This window comes from Marmota flaviventris, chromosome 7, assembly GCF_047511675.1.
Source record: "Marmota flaviventris isolate mMarFla1 chromosome 7, mMarFla1.hap1, whole genome shotgun sequence".
NCBI classification, from domain to species: domain Eukaryota; kingdom Metazoa; phylum Chordata; class Mammalia; order Rodentia; family Sciuridae; genus Marmota; species Marmota flaviventris.
Genome location: NC_092504.1, coordinates 137,989,421 through 138,002,790, shown reverse-complemented (window position 1 = coordinate 138,002,790; position 13,370 = coordinate 137,989,421). Strand labels below are relative to the sequence as shown.

Here is a 13,370-nt window from a genome sequence, read left to right as displayed (position 1 = left end):
AATTATAAGCATATGCCATAGCATCCAGCTTATGCCTTTATTCTTAATTTTGAAAAACTGAAAATATAGTATTCAGGTTAAAAACAAACCCAGGACTGGAGGTGTACTTTATTATTGGTAGAGAACCTAGCTCACATACTTGAGGCCCTGGGTTCAATACACAGCACGGAAAATACACCCCCCCCCCCAAAAAAAAAAACCCTACCAAAATATTTTATCTATAGATTTTTCTCCTTGCTGATTCCAATAAAGAACCCTATTTGAGTAAAGCTATCATCTTAATTTTAAAAGGAGGTAGATAATATTTTTATTTTGTGGTCAGGGCTGGAGTTTTTGCTCAACAGTAGAGCACATACTTAGCATGTTTGAGGCCTCAAGTTCAATCTCCAGAACTACCAAAAAAAATAGAATAAGAGTTAGAAGCAAAATCTGAAAATAGTCTAAATGATAGCACAGCTGAATGTGGTGGTGCACACCTGTAATTGCAGCTACTCTGGAGACTCAGATAGAAAGATCCCAAATTTGAGGTCAGCCTCAGCAACTTACCATGACCCTGTCTCAAAATAAAATAAAAAGGTAGAAAGCCTCTGGGTTCAATCCCGGTACCGAAGAAAGAATAAATGGAGTACAATGTTTCCATTAAAATAATTCACTAGCTGGCTTAGTGGTGCACACCTGTAATCCAGTGGCTTGGGAGGCTGGGGCAGGAGAATCTCAAGTTAAAAGCCAATCTCAGCAACAGCGAGGCACTAAGCAACTCAGTAAGACCCTGTCTCTAAATAAAATACAAAATAGGACTAGGGATGTGGCTCAATGGTCAAGTGCCTCTGAGTTCAATCCCTGGTACAAAAAAAAAAAAAAAAATTCACTAAAAGAAAATCAAATGGCATGGAAGAGTATTCACAACATGTTATATATTTTTGATGCCATTTTTGTGTTGAACACTCATAAGCATAGAAGCATAACTTCATCAAAATCTTAGTAGTAATTGCCTCTCTGATAGTTTTCTTTTTGCTTCTGTATTTTTTTCCAATTTTATATAATGAATGAGAGAATTAAAATTCTTATTTATTCATTTTTGCAGCTCTGGGTACCAAACCCAAGGCCTTATGTATGCTAGGTAAGTGTTCTACCACTGAGCTATAACTTTGGTCCATGAAATTCTTACTTAAAAGTTAATTTTGGAACTGGGCACGATGGCACATGCCTATAATCCCAGAAGCTCTGGAGGCTGAGGCTGGAGGATGGGAATTCAAAGCCAGCCTCAGCAAAAGTGAGGCACTAAGCAACTCAGTGAGACCCTATCTCTAAATAAAGTACAAAATAGGGCTGGGGGTGTGGCTCAGTGGTTGAGTGCCCTTGAATTCAATCCTCAGTACCCCCCCCAAAAAAAGTTAGTTTTAGGCTGAAGGTATATGCAGTTCAGTGATATAGTGCTTGTCTAGCCTGTAGGTTTGATCCCAAGCACCACAAAATAATAATCTAAAAATATACATAGCCTTTGTAAACTTTTAAGATATTTGTGCTTTTCATCTCTTAGTAATGGCTTCTGGAGTCAGAAGAAATTAAGCCTAGATCCAAACGTGGCTACCAATTATGGTTCCCTTACTGTTGCCTAATTTAAGAGTTTCAGAAATTTATGCTTCAAATTTTTTTTTCAGTGAAAATGATTTTGAGCTCATAATCACTAGCATCCTAATCACATTAGCATACTGTTTGTGAAGTTTCAGTAAATAAACCTTATAAATACTTGACAAAGGTTTTTTGCTTTTTAAAACTTAAAATGCTAATAAATGTGGTAAAAATCCCCCAATGTGCTACAGTAAGTATGTCTTATAATTGCAATGTCAGGGAAGCCTGCTTACCTGAGGCTTTGGTCCTAGAATTTTTGAATATAATGTATAAGACATAACATTACAGGCTGGATAGCCTATTCCAACCAGCACAGCTGATGTGAAGAACTGGGCCAGGTGGATCACTGGGGTGTAGAGGCACCAGGCTTGCTCAACTGGGCAACCAACTGGCCGTTCATTATGATATTCTCTTGCAGACTTCCAAAAACCAATCATAATTTCCCCAAATGTGGTATCAGGGATTGAATTATTATGTAAATCTGTGAAAACAAAATTAGTATGGTGTAGGACTTGCTAATTTTAGCTAAACACCAGGAGATAATGTTATAGAATCATGTACCTTCCCACTGTATTTTGGGGAACTGACTTCCCCAAGGTAACAAGATAAAGAAGCCAACCCACACAACGATGAGTCCTCCCAGTAGAATAGCTCGCTCACCAATCCTGTCAAAGAACAGAAATTCTGTAATTTTAAAATGAAACATAGTAACAAAAGTTCCATTACTTGTATAATTAAAACACTATAAAATTTTGATACTTTTGTGATACTTGTAAATGCAATACATAATTTCCCACTAAAAGCAACCAAGACTTCTATAAAAAAAAATAGCCAATTTCAGGTCTGGGACAGGAAATCCAGAAGTTGAAACTAGAATATCTTTTCCTACTGGAAAGCAAAGAAGCTATTAGTGACTATGAGGTCATGAAAATAGTACTCAGCCAATTTGAAGAAGTTGGCCAACAACTTAGCAATATGAACACCAAAAAGAAAAAATAATAATAATGGGAATTAACTGAAATACAAGAAAGTGTTATAATCTATAAATTCATACTATCCTAAGATGGAACACTCTCTGGTCACTTTTTGAGGATGCCACAGAGCCATCTTATCATTTTAAATAACAGTTAAATTAAAGGAAAAAAATCAAACATGTATCCTTTCTTATGCAAACTGTACTGTACCTCACAATAATCAAAGGGTTGGTGAAGAGAAGGTTTTTTTAGTAGAATGTATTCTAGTAAATAAATGTTTTATGGAATTAAAATACAGTTGTCCCCCAGTATCTGCAAGGGATTGGTTTCAAGAGCCCCTTGAGGTTACCAAAATCCAAGGACACTCAAGTCCCTCATGTAAAATGGCACAGTAAAGGGTAATAACCTACAAACATCCTGCTCTGTATTTTAAGTCATCTCTACATTACTTATAATACCTCAAAATATAAATGTATATACTTTTATACTATATTATTTAGGAACTGATGTTGAGAAAAAACTCCAGGTTCAGTGCAGATGCAATTTTCCCCCCAAATATTTTCATCTGAGTTTGGTTAAGTCTATGGATGGGGAGCCTCAGATCTGGAGGGCAAACTTGTCAGCACTTAAAAAGGACCCTTGGATGGATTCAGGAAATGATCGATCGTGACTTACATCATAAGGAGAGAAAAAAGACACGTTATATTTTTTCTCAGGTAAGAATATCACACCACTTATTTTCTTGCCAAAAAATGGAACCCAAATCCCTTTAAACTTTTAGATCTAAGTACAGATCAGTTTTCAAAATATAGTAAACAAAGGGATATTTTAAACACTAGCAAGATCCAAAAAGCGGAAACTACAACATAAACATCCTGGCCTCAATTTGTAAGGGGGGAAGAAGAGAAAGACAAAGGGAGGGAAGAAACCAGTCAATGAAAGAGATTGAATCAAGAAAGCAAACCGAGGAACAAACTAAATTCATGTGAAATAGTCAAGAAAACACAAACTCTGTCTAGATATGTGACAATTTTCAGAAATCACTGTTCACTTTTTAGATGTGATGATGGTGTCAATGTTAAACTTTGAGTTAATGAAATATTTATGGAAAGTATGAAATGATGTCTGGTTTCAGGTTCAAAATAATCCAGATGCAGGGGAAAGAAAGTGTGGAGTAGTAGGTGGAGACAAAGATGACACTGTCCCAGTGTATGTAATTGTTGGAGCTAGATAATGGATACTAGAGGTGCAGAACATAATGCTCTCTAGACCTCTGTATGTGGAAGTTTTGCATATTAAGAGTAAAATATATAAACAAAACCAGAAGCTTTCAAAAGCAAACAAAACTAACAACATTTAAAAAAAATTGAAAACCGAAGGCATCCTATCACCCTCAGAGAACCAGTAGGCTCCTCAGCTTTCAAACCTTCTGTACCATTTGGCATTTCTCTAGTTCTACTTTGGTCAAACTGGCCTTTTTGCTTGTTTCTTAAAAACCCAAAAACTCAGTCTTCGCAGAAAAGAGAAGACTGAGTATATGGCTGATCTCCAACTTCACTAAAGTCTTTTTTTTTTTTTTAATGGACACAATAACTTTATTTTGTTTATTTTTATGTGGTGCCTAGAATCAAACCTAGTGCCTCACATATGCTAGACAAATGCTCTAGCACCGAGCCACAACCACAGCCCCTGAAGTCTTTCTGAATATGACTTCCTCCGCCATGCTTCCTGGACCACTCCCAGACTCTTCACAGTGCTCACCAAGACTTGCCTTCACATCATGTTTACTGCCCCCAACACAAGTTCTTTGAAGGTACAGAACTGGACATTTCATATACACAGCACTGCTCTATTTTTGCAGCAAGATTTCTGTCTCCATAGCACCCTCCATTGCAATCTGACCCTACATACCAATTCAATATCTGTTGATTGATTTTAACAAGCATTAGAACTGATTTGGTCAGTTAACATCCTGCATTAGAGTTGGTGACTGAACTTCCTCCAAAGTGTGCTCCTTATAGTTACACTTTCATAAAGAAATTCTTTTAAAAATAGTAGTTTTGAGAAATGCTACAAACTGTATTTGCCATATTATATGATCTTTACATACTAAAGACTTAAATGTTCTAAAATCAATTAGTTCATTAATCTTAACCAAAATTTTCCAAATTTAATCACCAAATCTTTTCTGTTATATAACATATTACATATGGCAGGACAATGTCTTATGAAACACATAAAACTTTTAGAAATACTTTTTAAACTATTTCATAACACACAAAAGCTACATTAGTAGACAGTTATTTGCTTGGTAAAATATTTTGCTTCACCAAAGATAGGCCAGAGGGGCTGTGGTTGTGGATCAGTGATGGAGCGCTTGCCTAGCACGTTCGAGGCCCTGGGTTCGATCCTCAGCAAATAAAGTATAAAAAACATAAAAACAGTATTAAAAAATGCCAGAACACAGAAATATCATGCTTAACAATCTAATTTAAATCTATTTAAAAATTTCCAAAACTAAAACTAATACATAAACGAGAGAAAAATTTTATAGCATATTCACTGACATTGTTATTAGCTAGCTGTGTTTCATGTTTTTTCTTTTTTTAGTTGGACACAATATCTTTATTTATTTATTTTTATGTGGTGCTGTGGATCGAACCCAGGGCCTCGCACATGCCAGGTGAGCGCTCTACCGCTGAGACACAACCCCAGCCCATGTTTCATGTTTTGATTTTTAAAAACTAGATTTGAAACAAAACCAGACAAAACTTACTTTTTGGAAAGTAATTTAACCCCCATGAAAATAACAACTGCCTCAACTCCAAGAGCAGCAAGTATTATTCCATTATACAATACAGCTTGTTCTTGAGTCCAAGCATACATGTCCATTGTCAATGGAGCAAGGATTCTAAGAAAAATAAAAAATAAACCATTGTTATTTTATTTAAATCACAGTAATTGTTAAAATGAAGTATAAGCTTTAATGATACCTTCACATTCAAGTATTTGCATCCCTTTTAACAATGACAATGGCCTACCTATGTTATAAGCAAGATTGAATAAACACATCTTAAGCATATTTTGTTGCTACATACCTAAGCTTCCCTATTTATTAATATTTACTTTAATTACATAAGTAATATAGCTGTAGCTGTACTGCAGAAAGTCTAAAAAACAGGAAAAGGAATTAAACCAAACCAATCATAACCCCTATCATTCAAACATAACTAAATCATTATGATTACTCTTTGGTTTAAACAGATCTCTCTTCTCAGTGAAGCTTTGAGTCTGGGAGGGCGGGCCTGCCAGTGACTGGTCTCCCTTGAGGGTGTTCTTTCTATATGGTGACCAGTGTTCCTCCTTAAAGAACCTCTGCAAAAGTAAATTTTTAAGTTGTCATTTGTATACGCTGCAAGCTGCCCAGAACTGTTCTTATTTGTTTATAAAATAATGCCTATTATTTTAATTATCTTTATAAAATACACTATACTGCTAAAAAAAATAAATAAATTGCTTTATTTCCAGTGAAACGTTGCTAATAAGTATTAGAATCCTTTGGATTATTTTTCTCTTCCTCAGTCTCTTTTATCCCTACCTAAGTATACAGATTTCTCCCTACCTCTGAATTTCTCTCTTCCTTTATATGATTGTCTCCTTCCTTTCCAAGCTTCTTTTCCCACATTTTCCCTCCTCCTGTTAACTGACTACAAAATGGCATTTATATTTAAAATGTTTTTAAAAAGAACAAGTGTAGTTTAAGCTTTAAAATCATGTGAGTTGATAAAGAAAACAGATTGGTCTGGGCTGGGGATGTGGCTCAAGCGGTAGCGCGCTCGCCTGGCATGCGTGCGGCCTGGGTTCGATCCTCAGCACCACATACAAAAAGATGATGTGTCCGCCGATAACTGAAAAATAAATATTAAAAAAATTCTCTCTCTCTCTCTCTCTCTCTCCCCCTCTCTCTTTAAAAAAAAAAAAAAAAGAAAACAGATTGGTAGTTTCCCAAAAAATTAAGCATGAAAGCCTGGTGTGATGGCACCGGCCTGTAAGCCCAGCAACTCAAGAAGCTGAGGCAAGAGGATCACACATTGAGGCCAGCCTAGCAATTTAGCAAGACACTATCTCCAAAAAAGAAAAACAGCGTGTGTGGAGTGGGGATGTAGCTCAGTGGTACAGCACGCCCCTGAGTTCAATCTCTACTATACCCTAAAGAACTGAAAGCCAAGAGTCAAACAAATATTCATACGTCAATGTTCATAGCAACATTATTTGTAATACAAAAAGTAAAACAATCAAAGTGTCAGCAGATGAACAGATAAATAAAATGTAACAATACCTACAATGGAATATTACTCAGCTTTAAAAAGTTAAGAAATTCTGATATATGCTACAACGCTAAAAACTGCTGAGGCTGGCTTTGAACTTGTAATCCTCCTGTCTCAGCCTCCAGAGCCGCTAGGATTACAGGCATGTGCCACGGCGCCCAGCAAGAATGTACTATCTTTATAGTCTAACAGAAAAGTATTTTTAAAATGAAAGGGCCATATGATAATTAAAGTCAATGAAGCCTACAGGAGATTTTATACTAATTTTTCTTTTTTCATAATCAAGGATTAAATACATCTAAAGTTGCCACACTGAACGCTGCATACATAAATATAGAGCTATATAGCTTAAAGTTAATTAAATCATGATACAAAATTAATATATACTTTTTACATCATAAGAAAAATATGCCCTACATTAGATATTTTATAATATCAGTATGTTTAATTAATACTGCATTAAGAAATACAAATTAATAAATAGTCTGATTTAGATGAAGACAGAATAAAACTTACGTTTCAAAAAGGGCAAATATAAATAAAATCACAAAAAACAGAACATTGGTAGCCACAACAGCAACTTGATCAATATTTCCTTGGGAATCCTGAACTTCATCTATTCTTGCTATAGGTAAATAAGAAAAAAATTAGATTACCTATATATATATATATACTAAAATAATGTGTTACATATAATTAATTCTATAAATAAATATTATTTTTAGGCTTCAAAGAAGTTTAAAAGTAACAGGATTTCTACGACACAAATATTTTTTCCTGCAGTACTGGGCACCATAATACTCACTAAGCTACATCCCGAGTCCTTTTTATTTTTCATTCCGAGGCAGGCTCTCACTACCTTACCAAGGCTGGCCTTAAATTTACAACTATCCTGCCTCAGTTTCTACAGGTCCTGGGATTACAGATGTACATCACAGTACCTGTCCAGGAATAATGGTTAAATCATACTTAAATTTTTAAATGGTACTACACAAAAGTAAAGTGAGAGCTGGGGTTGTGTCTTGGTGGTAGAGCCCTTGCCTAGCATGTGAGGCACTCGGATAGTCTCAGCACCACATACAAATAAATAAAAATATAGGTCCATTGACAACTTAAAAAAAAAAAAAGTAAAGTGAACCCCCAACAGGAAAAATATTTCAATTTTTTTTGTGTGTTGGTGATCAAACAAACTAGGGCCCCATACACGTGAGGCAGGCACTTCTGCCTCGAACCCCTGGCAATATACTTCAATTTTCTATCTTCAGGGAACATTCTGTTTGGTATCTCTAATCAAAATGTATGTATTTTACAGAATTTGGTAATAAAATGATATAGAATTCTGTAAGAATGTATTTATTTAAATTTGCTTTAAATTTCAATTGCTGATTTTTTCTATCTTACTAAATCTGAAATTTAAAATGATTTCATGAAGAATTAAAATTGTTTTACTAAATCAGTCCCCAGTCTACGATTCACTTAAATAGATATGTATTTTTAATTTCAATGTTACATGAAATCAGTATTAATAAAAATTCTTATGCCATTTTAAAACACTGCCATTTAAAAAAAAAATCCTTGTTACTCATATCTTACAGAGAAATAACTAGTATTTGATGGGTTTTTTTAATTAAGTGGGAAGGCAAAGTGAGTGTAATGAGTTCTCATCTTGAACCGTGTAGTTAAACTGCACACTTAACTTGAGCTATTCCCAATGTCACTGTGATGTATGCCCCATTTACATCCATACATGTAAACCCATTATGCCATTTTGCAATTCATCCATGTACCCAGCATAAGCCATGTGAGTATGTCAAAATGTGTCACTTATGTACATTATTTTTAAGTGTGCATGTAGTCGCAGGAAGGGGTTGGTACAACTCTCCTATGACAGTAAAGTTTCTATCATTTTTAATGATGGAATCTGCCTTTCTACCTCAGCATGCGAGAGAAGGATATCTTCCTCCAATAAAAAGTAGATCTGGAAATAGTCTACTAGACTTGGGCGGAATTAGCAACTTGAGATATCTAGCTTGAGACCTTCCTTTCTTCTAACCATGCAGAGAGAACAGGTCACCTTTGTTTAGATCTTTTTTTTTTTCCCCTTTAAGTTGTAGTTGGACACAATATCTTATTTTTATCTATCTATTTTTATGTGGTGCTGAGGATTGAACCCAGGGCCTCGCATATGCTAGGCAAGTGCTCTACCGCTGAGCCACAATCCCAGCCCCTTGTTTAGATCTTCTTCAAGGTCCTTGGGGCCCAAATACTGTTTTGATTATTATTTTTTTGGTAGTGCTGGGGATGGAACCCAGATCCTCACACATGCTAGACAAGCACTCTACTCCTGAGGTATATTCCCCACATCCCTTGTACTGTTTTGGATAGACCTCCTTGATTTTCAATCACTACCTAGAAGGCAGTCTTGACTTCTTCAAATCAACTATCAGCACTGCCCCAAGCCAGACTAGAATTTACACTGTCTTAAAAAATACAAAGAGCTGGGGATGTGGCTCAGTGGTTAAGCACCCCTGGGTTTAACCCCCAATTCATTAATAAATAAAAAAACAAGAAAAAAAAAGAATTTTGAGGAAAGACTACATTAATATATTGATTTTGAATTCTATGTAAGTGGAAATTATCATCCCAGGATAAACCTCTATAAACTAGAATATTTTAAAATTGATTATGAACATTTTATCTAAACATGTTCTAAAATTTAAAAACAATTTTATATGAAAGTGCTTGGCAAATTAACACCGGGTCTTTTCCATAGCTTTGAAAATTCACTGAGGGTAGGGACCAGGCTACAGTTTAACATGGAAAGACAATCCCCAACAAGGACAGTTAGCACTTAAATAATAGTGTGTTTGGTAATATATATCCACTTCCTAGGTTGGACATTATTTATGAGACAAAGAAAGATCTAAAGGATGAAAAATGTACATTTACAAAGTATAATAAAAGAATGAAAAAAAAAGAGAAACCATATGGCAATAAAGAGAAACCATAAGGCAATAAAGAATTACTTGAAACAGAAAGGCACAGTTTTAGAAAACTGATTGTTCGAAAATAACACGAAATAATTCTTAGCAATTTTTTTTTGGAGGTGCGGGAACTGGGGATTAAACTCAGGGGCACTCAACCACTGAGCCACATCCCCAACTTTATTTTGTATTTTATTTAGAGACAGAGTCTTACTGAGTTGCTTAGCATCTCACTATTGATGAGGCTGGCTTTGAACTCTCGATCCTCCTGCCTCAGCCTCCCCAGCCACTGAGATTACAGGCGTGCGCCATGGTGCCTGGCTTAGCAATGGTTTTAACTCATAATAAGCCAACATGAGAGAGTCAAATAACTGATATGGGAAAATTTCTTTTAAAAAAAATCAATTTAGGTACCTTTCAGTTTTGAAGCTTTTTCCCAAACACCCATTATACTGTCCTCAGAAGAATAATCCAGGCAAACAACAAACAATCATTAGAAACACTTTGATAATGCCAAAGTAATTTACTCAAATAGGTGAACAGTACCTTCTTCAAAATTAATATTTTTACACTGTCGTCCTGAGTCATCCACTCGATGTTCTCTTAAAAAGAAAAATGTAAATACTGTATTTTGAAAATGATTAATATAATACAGAAACAGTTCAGATTTAATTCTAGTTTTCTATTTTTTTACATTCTGATATAGTTTCCTTAATGACTTCTGAGTAATGAAATTACTACTGATGAATACAACCAATAAACTTAAAAAGACAGAAGTTATAATTCATATCATACTAACCATAAAATGAAAAAAAATACCCAATGCATCCAAAAGCATATGTGATCTACTTTAGTCAGTATTTTAAATTTTCAGTGATCTGAAACATTAGATACAAACGCTTTTGGACAATTGAATAAAGCATTCTAAAGAAACAAAGTTAATAAAACATCTGTAATTTTCTAAAATTATCTCTAATATAAGAGACATACATTCCAAGCAACTTGTAAATTTAAGACACTTATCCATTCATCTACTTAAAATGCTGCTTCAGTGACATTCCCTTACTTAGAAACACGTAGTCAATAGGACCAAATCTTGAAAACAAATAAGATTAAATTTTTAAAAAGATCAAATCTTGAATATTCAAAGATCTTCATAATCTGTGCTCATTTATCAAGTTGTCTACTATTATAGTTGCCATCACTACATACTTTAACTGATCAAAGAATGTGAACACAACTATAATAAATATCAAAAACAAAGACTACATAGGGATAATTTTCTACCAAAAATGACAAATCTTATTAAAATTTATATCTATGAAAATTTATATCATCATCTCTAATTACCTTAACACAGTGATGATCAGAATAATGTTTAAAACTCCAACGAAGGCATTAAGTAAAGCTGGTGCTGTATACATGTCTATCTGTAGCTTAATCATATCCCATGTCACGCCCTTTTCTCCAATTAGAGCAAAACAAGTCTGAAAAACTTATTAAAATAAAATGTACACAAATGAATTATTATATGGGAGGCACAGGCTTCAAAAAAAGTAAGACATTTGTCTCAGAATGGAAGTCACATTAAGGAATCATCCATCTACATCACGCATTCCCCACAGCAGCAAGAAAATTGGTTCTTATTGCGGGGTGGCAACAACAATTCCCTTCTTCTATTGTAAAGCACATAAAAATAGATGAAGAGATGTGGCATTGAAATTTCATGGGGGTGGAGTAACTCGGAAAAAAAATGTCTGAAAAGACTCCTTAAGGAGACAATAATAAAAGAGTGAGAGAAACTGACGTATGTGCATCCACAAAGGACTATATCTAAGTTACTTGTCAATATCTCCTTTTTTTGCTTTTTGTTTTTGGAGGTATAGGGTGGAGGAGTGGGGAGGAGTGCTAGGCATGAACCCCAGCATTTCAAGGATGCAGAGCACATGCTCTACCATGGAGCCACACCCCAGCCCCAGGATCTTCTTTTCTCAAAAAAAATTCCAATTGGAAATTTAAGTTATACAGTTTCTTCAATAAATAAATTATAAAAGTTTAATCAGTTTCATTATAACAAAGAAAACATCATATTTTAGGTCAAATATTTTAAATATCACTATTTTTATATCCAAATTATATATATTTGATATAATTTAAAATTTGATCTGTGGCAAAACTGGACATCAACAGTACTGTGGTTTGCTTTCCTGTCTGAATTCTATATGAGGCTCTGTTAATCACTAGCATATAACCTTAGGGTGAGGAGGAAGTGAGATGCTGTACCTAAAGAACAGTGCCCAGACCATAGCAAGCATTCAGTAAATGCACCGCTTGTTGAGTGCTTACTACTGAAGAAGCCATCAAATCTCTTCAGGCTTCCATTTACTTATCTATAACACAAACTGTTTAAATGAGATAATCTTTCAAAACTTTGAAGGTGGTCAACAATATTCTATCTACACAAGGTATTGTGCTAATAATGAGGAGGCACAGTGAAAAATAAGAAGACCCAGGCTATGTCCTCGTGTACTTTACAGTATAGCCTTAAGGTTCAACCCGTCTACATTTGTGCTTATATTTGTTCCAGAATATTAAACCAAAATATTAGGATTCGGATAAACCTATGAATTAGACCCTATTCTGTTGAGCTATTTTTGGCTCAAGAAAAGGAAGTAATGGGAACTGAGGGTGGGGGTGAGGTGCTAATGATGAAGTAAACTGAGTTAGATCAAAACTGATAATATTCATAAATGTAATCAACAGCCAAAGCATAGACCAAGTATCTGGATTTTCAATATTTTCTGGACATTAAAAATGACGGTAATCATTATACAAAATACATGCATGAAGATGTGAATTTGGTGTCAACATACCTTATATACAAACAGAGATATGATAAATTTTGGTATAAAGATATATTAAGAATTGTAATACAAAAAAAAAAGAGAGCTCATGTATAATGGCATAATTTGGCATGAACATACTTTATATACAGAGTTATGAAAAATTGTGCTGTGAATGGATAATTATGAATGAAATGCATTCCACTATTGTCATGTATGTAAGAAATTTTTAAAAAGTCCCAATAAACAACAACAAAAAAATTTTAAAAAGCATATCATATGAAATTTCTGAAAAGCAGTAATAAAGAAAAGGTACTAAAACAACAACAACAAAAATCAGCCAAAGAAACAAAGACATATTACATACAGGGAAACACATTTTTAAAAAATCATAGATATTTAACATGAAATATATGAAATAATACACATGAAATAATCAACAACCAAAACAACATAATAACAAAAGAAACCAGTCCCAAATAAAGAATCATACCACATATTTCCAAGTATATGAAATTCTAGAATGGGAGAAAATAAATTATAATGACAGGGAAAGTGGAATAGTTGAAAATAAAATCGTGTACAGCAAACTTCTGAGATAATCAATGC

The 13,370-nt window shown here is 34.4% G+C and overlaps 1 protein-coding gene across 4 annotated transcripts in view; it reads right to left on the bottom strand.

Annotated features, from left to right (window-relative positions):
* The window catches only part of Mfsd8 (major facilitator superfamily domain containing 8), an 88,636-nt gene that overhangs the window by 4,113 nt on the left and 71,153 nt on the right, over positions 1 to 13,370 (bottom strand). For all 4 annotated transcript variants that reach the window (XM_071614686.1, XM_027926803.2, XM_071614688.1 and 1 more), the window contains 6 exons: positions 11,269 to 11,413; positions 10,465 to 10,520; positions 7,451 to 7,559; positions 5,383 to 5,517; positions 2,194 to 2,297; positions 1,866 to 2,113 (listed from right to left, as the gene is read on the bottom strand). In XM_071614686.1, coding sequence (XP_071470787.1) covers positions 1,866 to 2,113; positions 2,194 to 2,297; positions 5,383 to 5,517; positions 7,451 to 7,559; positions 10,465 to 10,520; positions 11,269 to 11,413 — 797 coding nt within the window. The remainder of the gene's footprint in view (positions 1 to 1,865; positions 2,114 to 2,193; positions 2,298 to 5,382; positions 5,518 to 7,450; positions 7,560 to 10,464; positions 10,521 to 11,268; positions 11,414 to 13,370) is intronic.